The 18,760-nt window shown below is 44.9% G+C and overlaps 2 protein-coding genes across 5 annotated transcripts in view; one reads left to right on the forward strand and one right to left on the reverse strand.

Moving 5' to 3' along the window:
- Positions 1-382: 382 nt before the first annotated feature.
- Positions 383-3,759, reverse strand: LOC136966058 (FUN14 domain-containing protein 1). 3 transcript variants are annotated; one of them, XR_010879355.1, is made up of 6 exons: positions 3,723-3,759; positions 2,690-2,858; positions 2,433-2,508; positions 1,961-2,095; positions 872-1,528; positions 383-835 (listed from the first exon to the last, which is right to left on the reverse strand). XR_010879355.1 is itself a non-coding variant. In XM_067260420.1 (5 exons), exons 1-5 carry the CDS (start codon positions 3,739-3,741, stop codon positions 1,451-1,453), a joined length of 471 nt encoding a protein of 156 aa, XP_067116521.1. In that variant the 5' UTR covers positions 3,742-3,759; the 3' UTR covers positions 383-1,450. The 3 variants fall into 3 exon arrangements, 2 of the variants coding, with proteins under 2 accessions (XP_067116521.1, XP_067116520.1); XM_067260420.1 differs by having other exon boundaries at positions 383-1,528; positions 1,967-2,095; XM_067260419.1 differs by having other exon boundaries at positions 383-1,528.
- Positions 3,760-4,604: 845 nt separating this feature from the next.
- LOC136965751 (lysine-specific demethylase 6A-like) overlaps positions 4,605-18,760 on the forward strand; it is a 28,117-nt gene continuing 13,961 nt past the window's right edge. For both annotated transcript variants that reach the window (XM_067259950.1, XM_067259951.1), the window contains exons 1-10: positions 4,605-5,058; positions 5,199-5,262; positions 12,884-12,992; positions 13,679-13,728; positions 15,433-15,491; positions 15,789-15,909; positions 16,307-16,361; positions 17,175-17,209; positions 17,870-17,963; positions 18,365-18,590. In XM_067259950.1, coding sequence (XP_067116051.1) covers positions 4,883-5,058; positions 5,199-5,262; positions 12,884-12,992; positions 13,679-13,728; positions 15,433-15,491; positions 15,789-15,909; positions 16,307-16,361; positions 17,175-17,209; positions 17,870-17,963; positions 18,365-18,590 — 989 coding nt within the window. In that variant the 5' untranslated portion in view covers positions 4,605-4,882. The remainder of the gene's footprint in view (positions 5,059-5,198; positions 5,263-12,883; positions 12,993-13,678; positions 13,729-15,432; positions 15,492-15,788; positions 15,910-16,306; positions 16,362-17,174; positions 17,210-17,869; positions 17,964-18,364; positions 18,591-18,760) is intronic.

Raw genomic sequence — 18,760 nt, forward strand, 5'->3', positions numbered from 1 at the left:
GAGGAGTTGGCATGTTTCTGGCAGATGCAGTGGCTCGTCTATGTACCATGACTCTGTCGAGAAAGACCATCACCGCTCGTGTTCCTTCATCAGACACTGCACCCCACTTGTCCCTCGGCCTTCCTACTTCGTAAAGGTAGTTAAAAAGCTGGGCATGGATGATCAAAAACACAAACACCTTTTTTTTTTGGCATCTATTATTTTGATTATCCAACTGGTGTGCTGATAGCAGACCTACAGTAAATGAAAACACTTCTCTATGCCTGTTCCACAACATTCTGCAGATGAGGATACTGGTACGACAGCACAGATAGCTACTACAGGTCTAGTTTTAGGGAAGTCAATTGAGCATGAAACCCTTCTCCTTCTGCCCTCATTACTACTCTTATCACCACCACTGTTATGTAATCAAAATTCAGGCAATTTTATTAAAAAATGTGAAACATGTTACAACAGAAAAACCTTACAATTAAGCTTGGTTTTGACCGAACCCAAGTTAAAAAAGGTAACAAGCAGAAGTTAGGGTTTTAAAGAAACAAAACAATCCACCTTAAGGAAACTATGTTAAATATGGCACCATTAAATAAAGGCGAGACAAGAAGCAACTGGAAAACTCAACACCACTTGTTACAAAAAAATATATCTAATGTAAACATTACAGTATAATATAGGGTAGCCATGACCTGGCAGCTTTGCCTATGTCCTACTGCTACACTGATACATCTATGAAAAACAAACATGGTCATGGCATTATGTCATCAACAACAGGTCTGGAACCAGGTTTTGGTGATTGTGTGTTGCAGAAGGTCTAGGCCTGTTTTAATATAGTACAGTACTATAGTAGAGTACTGTACTATAATATAGTGCATACTAGACCTGTTATATAGGAACAGACTGACCTCCCTATACCAGTTCTTGGAGAGCAACAAAGGGTTTTTAGTGTTTCAATGGCTAGAGAAATACTATTTTAAATGTTGTAGTGTATATGTATAACATACATTTTGGTGTAGGAGGTTGTGAGTTTATGATCTAGTGATATATGTATACCACTGTCTCTCCCTGGGGACTCCTCCATACTTGTCTAAGGATCTGCTTAACATGTACATATCCAGACCAAATCAACAGATCAGTATCCATAAAAGACATACAATCAAGGAGGGAGACCCAAAAATGCGACGAGCATGCTGGGAAATGGAGTATTCACAGTAAACACATTAGAATCCCTGCATCCCAATCATCTTCCCTATAATGTTTGTGAACCCCTCTCCCATTACATATGTCTTTTTTCTTTACACATTTACAGGAGGGTGGGAGAGGTACCCAAAGCTAAGAGAACAGGGATGCAGCGTAACAACAACATTCTCTATGGCGACACTTCACAGTAAGGACAGCTTTGTGTGGTGATGGACTCCTTGGTTATCAAGGGGTGGACCTGGGGAATGTTGTGTCTTTAAGAGGCCAGGCCCAGGAGAAATCCACCTACAAACCCACTGGATAAGACAATGTTCCTCTTCACAAACTCAGTGGCCTGCAGGAGTGAAGGGGTGAGAAGGAGGAGAAGGCACAGAACATACAGAAATATTAAGCATGTAATGTGTCCGGTTATACACTAGAGGGCACAGTTGCTGTGGTCATCCAAATCTGTTTCCCGCTAAACATGAATTCTTTTGAAAAAAGCATACAAATACAAGCATATGGCGACACTCCCCTTTCAAGGAAATGACCTAATGAAGAGATATCGTTGAAGCTGCAGCCAATAGTAAACCTCGGTGCAGATAAGCTTGCCAGGTTAGCAGAGCTCCCAACGACATGTACAGTTTAGATGGAGAAAAACATGGAGTGTTTAAGATTATTATTAGATTTTTTTTTTATTGAAAAACTGGAATCCCTAATTGATAAACACAAATAAACCCACCACTTTATTTTTTGTTATGAAAAAGCAAGACTGTTTTGCAGGTACCTTTACCTCCTCAATGAAGGAGTTTATTTCAGGGGCTGCTTTTGTGGCTTTTTTCTTCAGATGCTTCTTGGCCTTGTTGACATCTTTCTCCACCTTCTTCCAATCCACCTGGACGTACCCACTGTGATTGGCGATCTACAGAGGACCACACATACCGCAGAGGTGAGTGGGAGGTGCAGTTTATCATCTAGCAGGCCTCCTCTTCCCTATAAACATGTTCATATCCTGTGAAAACTGAGCCTCGACTCCTTTCATTTAGATGTAGTCATTTAGCAGACACTCTTATCCAGAGCGACTTACAGTAAGTACAGGGACATTCTCCCCCAGGCAAGTAGGGTGAAGTGCCTTGCCCAAGGACACAACGTAATTTTGCACGGCCGGAATCGAACCAGAAACCTTCTGATTAATAGCACGATTCCCTAACCGCTAAGCCACCTGACTTTCATTTACAAGTACATGATACATTTCTTACCTGTAACAATAAAAATCCTCCACCTGCAGCTGTTGCAGCTATTTTCCCTACTCTCTGGAACAGGTAGCCCGCACACCTGACAGGAACACCAACAGATTTTTATCACCATTAACATGAAAACCAAAACAACAAGTTATTAACTCAAGTATGTTGCCAGGCTAAGAATGGGCTGATGATTATGGTCACGTTCCTTATAACAGTTATATAACTCATTCAACCCATGGGTCTGTTTAGTTAGTAGGAGTACCAGGACTCACCAGCCGGTCACACCTCCCATCATGATCTGCGTTGCCACAGAGTACTTCTCAGCAATAGGGCCAGAGTTGTTCCCGAAAACTCTGCTCCACCACTGGTGCTGCCTGGCATACTCAGTCAGGTCCACCACCTCGTACGCCTCTTCCTCACTCTCAGGGTCATCCTGACCATCTGCAACACACCACGAGGAACAGGCGGATAACTAGGTTAGCAACCTAGTTATCATATCTGCTCAATTTATTAAATCATAAGGTTGCCGGTTCGGTTCCAGGCCGTGTAAAATGACGTTGTGTCCTTGGGCAAGGCAGTTCAACCTGCTTGCCTCGGGGGGAATGTCCCTGTACTTACTGTAAGTCGCTCTGGATAAGAGTCTGCTAAATGACTAAATGTAAATGTATATATGTAAAGAACTGTAGGCTTCCCAAACCAGTGCCCTTTCCAGAGGTCCATGACTTGTTGCTTACATGCACATTCATTTTATTGTTGCAAGAATGACTGTGTAACCACACATTGCAATTAAGGAGCTACTACTGTAATAACCTGATTAGTTAATGTTGTTTATTTTGCTGATATGAGGTGGCTAGCCCATGAAGAAGTATGTGGTTATAGCAGAGCAACCTTGGACGAAGGGGAAAATTCCTTGCTAGATAGAACAATGGTCTAAACTGCATCTCCTTAACATTATATGAAAAATTCAAGATGGTAAACTGGACTAGTTTTCTGCTGGTTATCCTCCCTGAAAGATAAATGGTGCGGGAAGTATTATCGACTTCATTCGGTTAAACGAAAGCCCTATTATAAAGTGATTCAATGATGCTGTGCGAGGCAGATGTGTTGTGAGCTAGCTTGGTTGCTAACAAAACAAGCTAGCTGACCGCCTTGTAAGGCCGGGCCAGCAAGCTAAAGTACACGGAATTGGCAAACTTGGCTCAAATACCTCGCTACTAATACCAATAAAAAAGCTGACATTTAAAAAAATCGTATTTTGTCATTTTAATAATAATTAGTGCTATTATTTAATCATCTTCCACTCACCTTCTCGGTGATCAGCCATTTTGGTGAAAATCTTACATTGGGATGTTGACAACAGTATTCAAGTCCCGCCTACAAGCATGATGCAGTGCCACGTCAGCGCTTTAATCTTTTTAGTTTTTAGTTAAGTTTCTTTCTAGTTTCCTATAATAAAATGCTATGGAATTGTTTGACTTTCATACCTAATTGTTGAACTCTAATAAATATATATAAGTGTAGGCTATAAGCAATGACTGACAAAAAATATTCAGAAGGGCACTATATGTCTCAAAGAGAAAATGATGAATTAAGTAATATTTGATTGTGGATGATAATCCACATAATGATTTGATGGGGCGGACGGTGGACATTACATTCCATATTCTATGCAAAGGTGGCTTTTATGAAATATGCAAACGATGATTTAATATGGAATTTTTGTAAATTACCCAAAATCAATGTTTAAAAGTGCTTACTAAAACTAAGGTAAGATGATGAAATATGATAAAAAAAAGCCCGTGTCGTACTAGCAACTGTTGAATGTGTCTTAACATTTAAACTATTTAAATTATCACAAGTTGTGTGTTGTGTATAGCATAAATAGGCCTACCACGCCTGTCTGAAATGTCACCATTCTTTCTGGAGATGTGTAATGAACATGTTATAAAGCACAATCTGGATTGTACATCGTAATTCGTGCCATTGCTGGAAAATATCACAATATTTCTATCAACATTTGAATGTCTAAATTAGTTAAATAAGATTTTGTGTAAAAAAAAAAAAAGGGCTTCAGGCTGGGCAAGTCATATGCTGCTAACCAAGCACATCTATTGGCTGAACGGGGAATACGAGGGCGTGACTACGGCGGCGCGTGGGTTCGCTTGGGTGACACAATTATAACAACTTTGGGCTGGTGGCAGTAGGGATTTTACGATCAAATAATTCTTTTTTCAAACCTGCAAAAACTACCCTTAATGCATATTTTTTTATTAGTTGCATATAACACTGTGTCTAAAAAATGTGACGCGAAGACGTTCTGGAGGGTTACTTATTTTCCTGAAAGGATTTACTGTTTTGGGTTGCGTTTTTTGATTCTGGAGAGAAAGTTAACTATTTCAAATATTTTTTTTGTTTTCTCTCTTTAATTTGGTGGAGTATTTCGTTCGCCGTCTCGTCGCGATTCCATGCAATCGTGCGGAGTCTCGCTCGCTGTTGCTGCCTGCGCTGCTGCTCGGAGTCTAGGCTCGGCTTCTGGTGGTGATGAGGAAAAGAAAATGGCGGCGGGAAAAGCGAGTGAAACCGAGGAGGACTTTCCGACGCTGACAGCCCAAGAGAGGGACAGCTTGGTCGGAATTGACAGGTTGGAACCGTAACCCCGTTCACACCTCCAAAGTATTCTGACTACAACATGCACGTGTTGTCTGTGTTTCTATGTCGACGATCTGTAAGAGCTGGTCTGTAAGCGATACTGAACCGCCTGTGTTGTCTTCTCGCTTGCAGCTCACTGTTTGGATTTCAGAGGCTTCATGAAGATGGCGCCAGAACGAAGGCCCTGCTGTTGAAGGTAGGTAGCTAGCTTGCTAGCACGCTAACGTTCAGGACCCAGGCGGTCCTTTAATCACCAGCACCAACACACGCTGCTAAAATTAATACACGGATGTTGTTTGGTGTGGTTTTAAACTCAACACGCAAGCTAGCTACCAGAGTCTGTCTTCTCGCAGAGGGGCATGCATGGTCCGTCTTGTGCGCAGGCAGAGCGACACAGGCAGTGCTGCGGCTAAGTTACTACGCAGCGTCCTCAACATTGATCATGGTGGTCCGCTTCCCTACACTATCGTAGCTAGTGTACACTAGCCAGCTAGCGATGTTGCTACGAAATCATAAGACACCCACTTAAAGTATTTGATTAGTCTTATATGGCTAACGGTAGCTGTCTTAACTATGAAAACAGAAACACTTTCATGTCATAAGAAACCTGAAATCCCTTTAATAGGACAGTGCTTTGCACTGCAGTTGGCTAACGCGTTAGCTAGGATAGGGTGTGTAGCGGTTCAGAGTGGAAATGACACACCAAACACTCTAATGTTGCTAGAACAATGTTTACATGTTTGTTAACGACGTCCTCAGACAATTGCTTGTTTGGCCACGCTCATGAACTAAACCCAAATGTACGCTCTTCAACATTGAGTGACTAGCTTGCTAATAGCAAATCATTGGTTGAATCATCGCTCCTGTGATATTATCAGTGAAATCTTCGTGCTCTCAGTTTGCATCGTGGCCGAACTTTAATGGAAGTGTAATATCATATGCATCTGTGGTGTGCAGAATGCATGCTCTATGCGCCGAGCTCTCATGCTAAATGTTGTGATTGTGATAGCCACTAGTGTTGTGGTCTTGTTGGTTCTCTGGCGTTGGAGTTGGCTAACTAGCAAGCTTGTAAGCTATGTACCAACTAGCTTGTTATTTAGCTAGCAGGTAGCTAATGGATGGCTGCTTGGGTCGGTCCAAGATGGCGGGACGTGGTATAGGGACAGCGGAATATAGACGTGTATAATTTTGAATGAAGATTGAATTTATGCAATTTTTTTAGAGAAATCCATTGCAATGTTTTGGTAGGTTTAGGTAGATCTTTGTTTTGTGACCACGTCCAAGTTCGTCGGAAGTAGCAGACCCTTTGTTACCCTGATATCAATGACTATGAATGTAGTCCATCCTACGTTAAGCTAGTATGAGCATAATCAACTTGTAGCCAGCACAGATAACGGCAAACAAAATGTTTGCCATGCATTTTTCATTTATGGACAATCGATTACTGTAAGGATTTCGCAAAGGCTTTGGTTATCACCCTGAATCGCCAACACATGGGCAGTGTAATTCACAGCCACAACAAGTAGTCCATCTTAATTTGCCTCGCTAGGTGGTGTGGCTTGACATGTTTGTTTTGCATGCTAAAATTCAATAGATCTCAGCGAAGAGGACCTTATCATGCACCGTACACGTTTACAAAATGACACATTATTCATCATTATTACCTGCCTCTGTCATTGTAGGATGTCTTTACCGAAATGGAGTGGCTAGTAATTCATAGATTTCATTTAGTACTATTCAGTGCTATTCAGACCACTACTAAGGCCTGTTGCCAAATAAATCTTACATACAAATCCATTGACATACAATACCGTCTCACTTCTACATCTTCAATCTAGACATGGGTGTGATTTAAATTGCCATGGTCTTGCACTTATCAACTGTCCCTTTGTCTAGACTCTAGATCACCCACGTGAATGGGGGTAGGCTAGGTTTGATAATGAAGGATTGATCATGAAGCTTGTGAGACAGGTGTGAACATATGTTGCAGACCCTCTCATAGTAAGACAAGCCTGTTGCTCTTAGATGCTTGTTGTGCTTTGGCACGTGTCAGGATAAAGATTGGACACCACTGCCAAAAGCAGCATGTTACTTTCTGTGCTACCAGCAGATTTGCCCTTTTCATGTTGTGTTTGAGATCATCACTGTCGCATAATGGGTCGAGGGTTGATGTTCTTCTTACGATCTTGATGTTTTTGCTGCATTCATTTTGCAGTCGATATCTTATTGTTACAGTGGTGTTGAGACAGTATTGTGTGTGCAGTATGTGCAATAGCAATGTGCCTGTAAACAGGCTGTTCCCTGATTCTGACCGTTGAAGTAATATTAAAACAATGCACTTCTGATAATTGATTTTCAGTATTTTCTATATGCACCAATTGTATTTCTCTATGTACAAAAGCAACAGCTAAACAAGTTAAATGTAATTGTCCTATTTTCAAAAATTGAGCCGATTTTGTTACTGGGACATTTATTTTACATGTGTGTGTTGACAATATTCCTATATAATTTACCTCCATAAACATTTATTTCTCAGTCGCTGTCCTTTTACAGTTTTAGTAGTTTAGACCGTGTGCCCTGTATGGTATGCAGTCACCCCGCTGCACTGCTATCTAGGGTTAGATAACTCTCTTCAGCACCTTGACAGAACTAGGTCACTGTATCACTGGTGGTGGCAAGCGCACAGACGTTTAAAGGTTGATTTTACCTGGTCTACTAGGAGTCAGGTGGCTGAGCGGTGAGGGAGTCGGACTAGTAATCCGAAGGTTGCCAGTTCGATTCCCGGTCATGCCAACTGACGTTGTGTCCTTGGGCAAGGCACTTGACCCTACTTGCCTCGGGGGAATGTCACTGTACTTACTGTAAGTCTGGATAAGAGCGTCTGCTAAATGTAAATGTAAACTAGGTCACTGTATCACTGGTGGTGGCAAGCGCACAGACGTTTAAAGGTTGATTTTACCTGGTCTACTAAGGAGCTTTCTGGTCAATTTGCAAATAACTGCCTGCTATGTGTGTGTGTAGGACTGGACTGTGTTAAGGGTAGGCTTGGCATTTCTAAGGTCACACAAAGAAACTATGCAAACATTGTGTTTGAATGATGTGACACAGAGTACTCTGCCTATAGCATCTTCGATGATGATAATTGGACATTCAGTTGTATATTTTGACAATTCATAAGGACAGAATATATTTGGCAGATGGTATTCTGACACGCCTCTTTAAATGGTTACTCATAGGAATGGTTTGTCATTGCCTCACACTAGTAAATCCTGATTCAGTATACTCATTCATCCAGACCTGCTCATCCCCCCTGCACAGTACTGGGTACTTTTACAGTACACAGGTAGCAGGTTATTCCCTTTTAAATATGAGTGCATTTAACTTTATTCAGAAGTGATTTCATTTGACATTTCATTATTTTAATGGAGATGACTGCGAAAAGGTTTATGCATCACAAACAACAAGTTGGCTATTGTGTGTATCTGCAGATGCATTTATTGACTACATTTACATTTAGTCATTTAGCAGACGCTCTTATCCAGAGCGACTTACAGTAAGTAAAGGGACATTCCCCCCGAGGCAAGTAGGGTGAAGTGTCTTGCCCAAGGACACAGCGTCAGTTTGCATGACCGGGTATCGAACTGGCAACCTTCGGATTACTAGCCCGATTCCCTCACCGCTCAGCCACCTGACTAGTGCAGTCCCCCGTTGAATGCAATATTTTGATCTGTCAAACAAAATAGATCTCTGCATTAGGGGTGGGGGGGAAAATCGATTCACATTTGAATCACGATTCAGTCTTCTAGCGATTCACAGATGTAAAAAAATATATATATAGTTGTAATTTTTTTTATTTATAATAAATTCTTTTTAGGATTAAAGTCATGAATTGATTTTTAATCGATTTGTGACCCCAAGAATAGTATCGAATCGTGAGATACCAAAAGATTCTCACCCTTACTCTGCATGTATCCTGCCTCCTAGAAGGATACCATATTGGAGTGATCATGTCTCCATCGTTTAGTGCTGATCAACATTGTCAGATGGCTGAGCGGTTAGGGAGTCGGGCTAGTAATCAGCAGGTTTTTGGTTCGATTCCCGGCCATGAAAAATGACGTTGTGTCCTTGGGCAAGGCACTTCACCCTACTTGCCTCGGGGAGAATGTCCCTGTACTTACTGTAAGTCGCTCTGGATAAGAGCGTCTGCTAAATGACTAAATGTAAATGTAACATGGCGGGCAACAAACGCATTGACATTTGTTTCTCACTAACAGCTCATCCAAACAACTTTAAACTTGACACTGCGTGTACCAGGATCCTGAGCATCTCACCTGCTGAATTCTGACTCGATGCAGTGCCCTGGTTCTTCAGATTATCAACACACAAACACACAGGGCCTAGATAACAAGGTGGCTCATTAGGAAAGCCCAGGTGCATTGTGGGAACTCATTATCAAGCACACATGCTCTTTACAGAAGCATTATGCGTAAGGGCCTTGTACACAGCCACTGGCCTTCTGGCCTATCACATCGTTTTTATTGAGTATTTATAGTGGGTGAACCGTGTGTTGTTTACAAGCGTGATGTCTTCTAATTTGGGTGTGTGAATGAGAGTATTTGAATGCTAAACCCATGTGTGCGCCTTTGCAAGCATGTTTGTGTACGCATGTGCGTTTTTATTGTGTGTGTTGAGCGTGTCTGTGAGTCCAGAGCTGCCCCGCCCCCACCCCAGGCATCAACAATCTTGTTGGTAGAAATATGCCGTAAGGCCCAAGTGCATCAGGACACACACACACAAACACACACACAGAACAGCTGTTGAATCTGGTTTATTGCCAAGTAGATTTTCTCCATTAAGGGATTTGTGGAGTGCAGAATGATAAGTGTGCCGTGTAAGGGCAAACCTATAGTTCGAAAGTGATAAAAAAAAAATCCAGTAGCGTAAGTGATTACTTAATAATAAAAGATTAAAAGAGCCTTTTTTGTGTCCATGCTGTCGTACACGTGTTCTGACGCTGTTGCCTCAAGGGCGGATTCGACAAGATGACTTGTCGAATCCGCTTGATGATGGGATGTTGCTGGTGATTGTTTGGGTTAACCTTCTTGATTTGTTATTGGAAAACTACATGCAGCGCCAAAATTCCCACATGGAGAGAGCAGACAGTTTAAGTGTTGGAAGGGTCCTGTCTTGCGTTCAGGATCAGGTGTGGTACGTTAACCAACGCCAACTTCGATGTTGGAATTTGACGGAAGTCAAAGCTACCCTTTTTAATCAGCGATAACTTGGTTGGTCGATCCACCCATTGGGATGTTGCTGGTGATTGGTTGGGTTAACCTTCTTGATTTGTTATTGGAAAACTACATGCAGCGCCAAAATTCCCACATGGAGAGAGCAGACAGTTTGTCCTACGAACACACCCCTGAAACAAACAGGCACATGCACGGGTTTCTTAGAACCCGTGCATTAGAACTCATGTTATGTGGTTAATCATTGGCAGCTCATCGTGACCGTTGTAAGTGCTTAGCAAACAAGAGATTTGAAGCAATCTCTCTCAAACTGAAACTGGGTTCCAGTCCCTATCGGACTGCCTCGGCACAAGTTTATTTAAACTTTGGGCTTCAGGAGCAAGCGGGCTCTTATCGTTTGCCGTTCCAGCCAAGCGACCGGCGGAGTCATGAGGAAGTTATGTCAGTAACCGGGAGGTTGTCCAGTTCATGTCGGCTGATAGTTTTGTCAGTGTTTCCCCTACCATTATATTAGGGGGGCGCCCCCCCCCCCCCCCCCCCCCCCCCAACGGCACCCCCTGTCCCCCCTGGAAGGTCAAGTTAATTTAGTTCAATTTGTATTTATTTTTTTACATATATAACGCCAGATCACAAAATATGTCATTTAAGGTTACCTTTCCTATAAAACATGTCTATAGCTTGCTCTTTTACAAACGAAATGGCCTTATGTTATTTATTTTATTTACACGACGGAATGTCATTTCTGTCTCTACATGGTCGCCCGACCATGTCCTCTTCTCCCTTCCCCCCCCAAGCTGTAAACCTAGGGGAAACACTGTTTGTGTTTGTTTTCCCGCTCTGTCTCTCCAGACCAGTTTGTAAGTGTGTGTTTAGTCTGCAGCACTTTTCTATATCCTATAATAATTATAATATCATTGAGATGTTAAGGGGTGTTATCAACGGGCACGGACAAAAAATTCCTCTGGGCGCAATTGGATAGGTGCTGTACCAACCAACCAGAGCAAAGAAACGTCTTGTTGGTTGTTAACCTGTGCAGTCATCGTTATTAAGACCCACCCTCCCCCATCAAATAAAAGATTGAGATTGGCCCGGCACTTTTCATTCCAGAGGGAAATCTGTTTGAATGGGAGTGTGGCCAGACCCGTCTGCCAAAGCAAACGTGCGCTCACGGAATCGTCTGTTTCCCAGGCAAAGTCTGTTATGTGACGTTCTGGAAACAACCTCCGCTCTGGGAGAGATGTCATCGTTGGAGTCAAGTGGCTGAGCGGTTAGGGAGTCGGGATGGTAATCTGAAGGTTGCCAGTTCGATTCCCGGCCATGCAAAAGGACGTTGTGTCCTTGGGCAAGGCACTTCACCCTACTTGCCTCGGGGGGAATGTCCCTGTACTTACTGTAAGTCGCTCTGGATAAGAGTCTGCTAAATGATAACGTAACCCTTGGGGACTGTGGCAGTAGTGTATAAAATGCAGCTAAAGTTGAGTTTGTCCAGTTGTTGGCATAAACAAGTGGTGGGTGTGTGTAGCTATGTGTGTGTTGGATTTAGAGATGTAAACCCAAAGCATGCCTGCAGTGCAGTGCAGTGCAGTGCAGTGCAGTGCAGTGCAGTGCAGTGCAGTGCAGTGCAGTGCAGTGCAGTGCAGTGCAGTGCAGTGCAGTGCAGTGCAGTGCAGTGCAGTGCAGTGCAGTGCAGTGCAGTGCAGTGCAGTGCAGTACTATTGATACAAATGGCAACAGCTCTATATGGTGGTTCCCCCCCTTATTTAGCTGGGGTGGTACGATCTGATATGATGGTGTTCACACCCTGTGATGTAATGCGTTTATGCCTATCAGTTCAAACATGGGTTGCAACATTCATTACAAGGCACGGCACAAATACAGCAGTGTAATTGTCCAAATGTAAGCTAGACCATGCATTTGTCTGCAGAGTATAATTAAGCTCACATTGATGGCGTTCTGTTCGGTGTGTTGTTTACATCTCATTGCTTTTGGAGAATCCATATATTGATGAAACCTCTAGTTTGCCTGTAGATCCTGTTCCTGTGTGTGTGTGTGTATACATTTAGAGAGACAGAGGGAGTGGGGGCAGGATGTAGAACAACCAGGGCAAGATCCTGTTGTTTCTTGCTGGTTCAGAAGCAGGTTCCCTAGGGAACAGTCTTGTAGTGCCGGGAAAATGCTAACGCTGTTCTGGCGGTTCACAAGTTCACCAGGAGCCAATGGTTGCTTACATTTGAGTTGGCGTGTGTGCAAGTCGAGTGTTTTTAATACATATTCAGCAGCATGTTGCTAGTTTGTGCCACACAACCAGAATCCGTCGGAATGCGTCAAAAACGTAGAAATTGTGTTCCGAGTTGGGTTCGGTCACTCAAAACGATGCCTTTCGACGACCGTTTAAAAAGTTAGGTGACCGTGTTATAATAAAAAAACGTGCAAGCCGTAACCGTGGTAACCACACCTGCGTGACGGTGCAACGCAAACGCCACCGGGTTACACCGGCAAAACTGCTATCTCTCTGGAGTTGCAGAGACTCTCCCCCTGAGTTGGTCTTGTCTGGTCTCTCCTCTGTCCCAGGCCGGCCGCTGCTACGACTCTCTCATCCTGAAGGCGGAGGGCAAGGTGGAGCCTGAGCTCTTCTGCCAGCTAGGCCACTTTAACCTGCTGCTGGAGGACTACCCCAAAGGTAAAGGTGGACCACGTTTCTCTGTCCACTCGCTCTCATTCTCTCTCTCTCTGTGCTACTGTCTCTCTGTCTGTCTCCTACTTCTCTCTCTCCTACCCTGTCTCTCTGTCTGTCTCCTACTTCTCTCTCCTACCCTGTCTCTCTGTCTGTCTCCTACTTGCCTCTCTCTCCTACCCTGTCTCTCTGTCTGTCTCCTACTTGCCTCTCTCTCCTACCCTGTCTCTCCTAGTTTCTCTCTCTCTCTCTCTCTCTCTCTCTCTCTCTCTCTCTCTCTCTCTCTCTCTCTCTCTCTCTCTCTCTCTCTCTCTCTCTCTCTCTCTCTCTCTCTCTCTCTCTCTCTCTCTCTCACCCTCTCTCTCTCACCCTCTCTCTCTCACCCTCTCTCTCTCACCCTCTCTCTCTCACCCTCTCTCTCTCTCTCACCCTGTCTGTCTATGCTGTCTCTCCTGCTTTGAAACGCAAACTTCCCTCTCAGTTGAGCTCTTGACCCAGTCTGATGGTGTCCATTCGGTCTAACAATGTTTTATTCCCCTCGTGTTGCCATCTCAGATTCCTTCTAATAGCAGGGCTGGTGTGGTCTAGACCGCTCTGATGTGCTGCATCTGACTCACCTTTCCCTTTCTATTCTCCCTTTCACTCTCTCTCTTTCTCTCCGTCTCTCTCTTTCTCTCCGTCTTTCTTTCCAGCATTATCAGCATACCAGAGGTACTACAGTTTACAGTCGGACTACTGGAAGGTATGGAAAGACATACACGCTCTCACACACACGCTCTCACACACACACGCTCTCACACACACACGCTCTCACACACACACGCTCTCACACACACACGCTCTCACACACACACGCTCTCACACACACACGCTCTCACACACACACGCTCTCACACACACGCTCTCACACACACGCTCTCACACACACGCTCTCACACACACACGCTCTCTCACACACACACGCTCTCTCACACACACACGCTCTCTCACACATCCTATCAGCACAGGAAGCACGTGTGTCTCCAGGATAGTGCTTTAGGGTTTCAGATGAAGACTCATTCTGTGCCTGTCTGGTGGCTGCGAGAGCGTGGTGTGTGTCGAGAGGACCCCTAGAGTATCGTGTAGGCCTCTTCCCTGGGCTGTGTGCCAGGCCGCCTGTAGGCTAGTTCACCGGCTGCTATGTTCCCCGCAGGCTGTGGTTAATCTGCAATAACCAGAAATCAGAAAGGGATTTATTCGCCATGAAAGTTTGCACAGACAAGGAATTTGCTTTGGCAGGAAGGTGCATACAATAAACATATACCTAAAATTTAAATATGTGGAATAACTATACTAAGGGTACATAAACTAGCAGTACTAAGTGGGATAAGAATATAATTAAATATACAATAAAATATAAGTTGCTGTAAATTACAATATAAAAATACAAATATTACAAAAAATACAAATGTACAAGATACCATGTTGTGGTGCAGTGCAAAAGCAGAGTGTTTAACCACAATGTGGCCGCCTCCCATCCAGACTGGAAATGCAGAATAATACCGTTAGAGAATACCGGCGGTCTAATAAGGTTATATTTTCGAACTAGAAGGAATTTTCCTTCACATTGTGGCATAAATATACTCTCTGATATACTCACTTATCTGAGTCTTCCTCATTTGCGCAAGATGTGTTAAAAAAAATATTTTAACAAACTTATCTTAAAAATGAATCTTATTTGAATACATTCCTTAAGGAAACATAGTTGGTAATCATTTGATTTATTATATAAGAATGTTAGGTAAGCAACATCAGATATATTCCGTAGGAGTTTGCTAGCCTATGTAGCTGGTAGCTAAAGGTACTGGTAGTGCTTGCTTGAACATTATTTCACGACAGTTATGTTAAATATTAATAGTTAGTTGGCCTTGAAAATCTATAAAGAATAAATTGCAAATGTTTATTTATATTTTTTAAATTAACTTTACGTTAGCCAGTTAAATACGTTACCGGAGAACTAGAAAAAAGTAACGGCTTAATCGTCTGCCCTGTTCGTCATTCTCTGACTGAGCCGAGGAGAAAGGGCTCTGTTCTCGCGCTGTTCAGTTGGTTGTCATGACTTTGTGAGTAATTGATGTCCGATCACTGTTACAGTTGCTCATCCAGCGGAGAGAGCGGAAGACTGCTAGCTAGTTTTGATTCTGTAAAAAAACTGAAACTTGAGTTTCTGGTAGCGAACTGCCCCACCATCGTAGAGACGCGACTTAGCAACGTTTCATACAATTCTAATGTAGCGGATCGAGTATCGGAAACACTTTATCCTGTAGGGAAAGGAAACACGACCTAGTGAGTTAGCATCTAAAAGATTTAGCAATATAATACAAATAGTTTATTATGTAAGTTCTCAGAAATCACATATTTGTGATGTTGTGTCCATGTGGATGACGTGTTGTTTGTGTGTTTTCAGAATGCTGCCTTTCTCTACGGTCTGGGAATGGTCTACTTCCATTACAATGCGTTTCAGTGGTGAGTAACTGCCTTTTAGGACTGGAGTGTGGATGACTAAGCATTAGTCCGTCTCTGTGTGTGTGTGTATGTGAGTGAGTGAGTGAGTGTGTGTGTGTGAGCTAGTGAATTTGTTTAAGGTGTATGTGAAGTTGAGAGGTGGTTTCCATGGGGATAGTCGGAGGAGGGAAAGCATACAAAAGTGTGGCTCAATGATGAAATGTTGTCCTCTATTTACAGTCTAGTCACCAATCCCTTTCTCTCTGCACCAACCATCCCTTTCTCTGCACCAACCATCTCTCTCTCTACCCCCCCCAGGGCGATCAAGGCCTTTCAGGAGGTGTTGTACATCGACCCCAGCTTCTCCCGAGCCAAGGAGATCCACCTGCGTCTGGGCCTCATGTTCAAGGTCAACACAGACTACGAGTCAAGCCTAAAGGTACGCCCCCTAAACTAACCTGCCCGCCTCCACACCCCTCCTCTCCTACCCTGCCCCCCTCCACACCCCCCTCCTCTCCTACCCTGCCCCCCTCCACACCCCCCTCCTCTCCTACCCTGCCCCCCTCCACACCCCCCTCCTCTCCTACCCTGCCCCCCTCCACACCCCCCTCCTCTCCTACCCTGCCCCCCTCCATACCCCCCTCCTCTCCTACCCTGCCCCCCTCCACACCCCCCTCCTCTCCTACCCTGCCCCCCTCCACAATGAATGTACCCGTCTATACCAGTGCAGGTCTTCTCAGTAGGGACGGCACTGAGTTGAATACAAGGCGGTCTGTGTTTGGAGTTTCTGTTTAGTCGGGGGAAGCTAACGTCCTGTCCTTACTTCCATGACACAGCACTTTCAGCTGGCTTTGATTGACTCCAACCCCTGCACTTTGTCCAAAGCTGAAAGTAAGTAGCATCTGTTCCGCACACACGCTCACACTCACACACGCACACACACACAGTGCAACATAGTTACATTGTTTTCCTTCAGTGTTGAAACGCTCTGAAACCTGCCTGATTTTGATTGAGTTTCTTGTTCATTGTTTATGACCAAATGTCAACACTTTATGATTAAGAGTACACAGTTCTGAATGGGAGTGTGTTCACAAATATACAAAAATACAAACACAGACAGACACACGTGTAGATGCGCGCGCACACACACACACACACACACGGTTGTTATTATTTTCATTGCGTCTGCTTTGACCCAGCTGTATCACATTGCCATGGAACCAGTTACCAAGGAGACGGTGAGAACCATTCCTCCTGCGTGTTAGCCAGAAGGGGCTCGGAAAAGGACACACACACACGCACACACTGTGCAGTCAAACGTGCACAGGCACATCAAGGGCGCGCTCTCCTTACTGGGGGTCTGTGTGTGTCTGTGTGTGTGTGTGTGTGTGTGTGTATGTGTGTGTCCATCCATCTGCTGGGAGACACTTCTCGTACACACTGCAGCGCCACAGACAAAAGAAGCAGGCTGGAGAGGAGAGCGTCTCTCTTCCTCTCCTCCTCCTCCCTTCTCGCTCTGCCACGCAGGGACCTGACCCACCCTCCCTCTCCTCCCTTCTCGCTCTGCCACGCAGGGACCTGACCCACCCTCTCCCTCTGGATCACCGCTGCTTCACCGCTCGTCCTGTTTTCGTGCCTCACCACATTTGTCATCCGATACCCTTTTTCTTTGTCTTGACGATGCCTTTTTCCTTCCTTCCACAGTCCAGTTCCACATCGCTCATCTGTATGAGATTCAGGTAAGCTTCTCTCTTGTCTCCGTGTGTCCGTTGAAGAGATCCTAGGTTAAGAGTCCAGACGACGTGGGCTATGTGGAGATTAGCGGAGAGCAGCCGGCGTAGCCACATCACAGGGACGGGGAAAGCCTTTTGTTGTGTCCGACGGGCGGGCGATTTGCGGGCGGGCGGGGGGGGGGGGGGGGTGGTATGGGCACCAGCGATGTTGTAGCCTTGGCAACGAACGTTGAGGGCGGGGTGGTCTGTGTCTCGCTCGGTCGCTGTAGGTAGTTCATATTCCAAAGCTTTGGTTTTGTGGCATAGTGACTTGTCACAGTGCTGGCAGAGAGGAGGAGGAAGGCTCCTGGGTGGGGGGGGGGAGGTGGGGGGTGGGGGGGGAGGTGGTTTCTGCTGAGTCAGGGTGCGCTGGAGTGGAGCCAGACTAGCGGAACAGCCCCCACCACTACCTAAATGGAGATTGTATAGATTGGTGTTGATGGAAGGCAAGATTGATGCCCTCCCCCTCATGGTTAATAGTCCTACTGTGCTTTTACCCCCCACGCACACACACACACACACACACACTACATCTGTTGGTTCCCTCCCTTTTGCTGATGCATCTTCCCCCCTCTCTGACACGTGTATCTTCTGTGGTGTGACATCTCCTCTCCCTGTGTTCTCCAGAAGAGATACCGTGCTGCCAAGGAGGCGTACGAGAGTCTCCTGCAGACAGACCAGCTCCCAGCACAGGTGAAGGCCACCACCCTGCAGCAGCTAGGTAAGACCACACGCATGCATGCATGCATGCACACGCATGCACGCATGCACATGCACACGCACACACAGTGCAACACAATTCCATTGTTTTGCTTTGCACGCAGTGTTGAAACGAGCCTGCTTGCTGATTTTTAGATTCTTGTGAGCTTCTTGAAGCTTTTGTTCAGTGTTTATGACCAAAGTAGTCTTTACCGTTTACGTTGTACGTAGCTGACACTGGACTTAAAACAAGTGCTGTAGTTTTGGGTGTTTAGTGCTTGGCGTTATAAGAATGTCATATATAAAAGGTCAGTCAGTGTACCACAACTGGTGAATGACGACATGGATTCCTAATGGCTGTAATGATATTAACTTGTGTGTGGTGGTGTGTGTGTGTGTGTGTGTGTGCTCTCTCTCCCCCAGGCTGGATGCACCACACTGTGGAGCAGCTGGGGGATAGGGCTAACAAGGACAGCTATGCCATCCAGTGTCTGCAGAAGTCCCTGGAGGCAGACCCCGGCTCAGGCCAGTCCTGGTACTACCTGGGCCGCTGTTACTCCAGCATCGGCAGAGTCCAGGACGCCTTCGTCTCCTACAGGCAGTCTATCGACAAATCAGAGGCCAGCGCTGACACGTGGTGTTCCATAGGGTGAGGACCACGCCCACACCGAGTCTCTCTCTGTCTCTCTGTCTCTGTCTCTCTCTGTTTCTCTCTCTCTCTGTTTCTCTCTCTCTCTCTCTGTTTCTCTCTCTCTCTCTGTTTCTCTCTCTCTCTGTTTCTCTCTCTCTCTGTCTCTCTCTGTTTCTCTCTTTCTGTTT

This window comes from Osmerus mordax, chromosome 22 (assembly GCF_038355195.1).
Source record: "Osmerus mordax isolate fOsmMor3 chromosome 22, fOsmMor3.pri, whole genome shotgun sequence".
Classification (NCBI taxonomy): Eukaryota; Metazoa; Chordata; class Actinopteri; order Osmeriformes; family Osmeridae; genus Osmerus; species Osmerus mordax.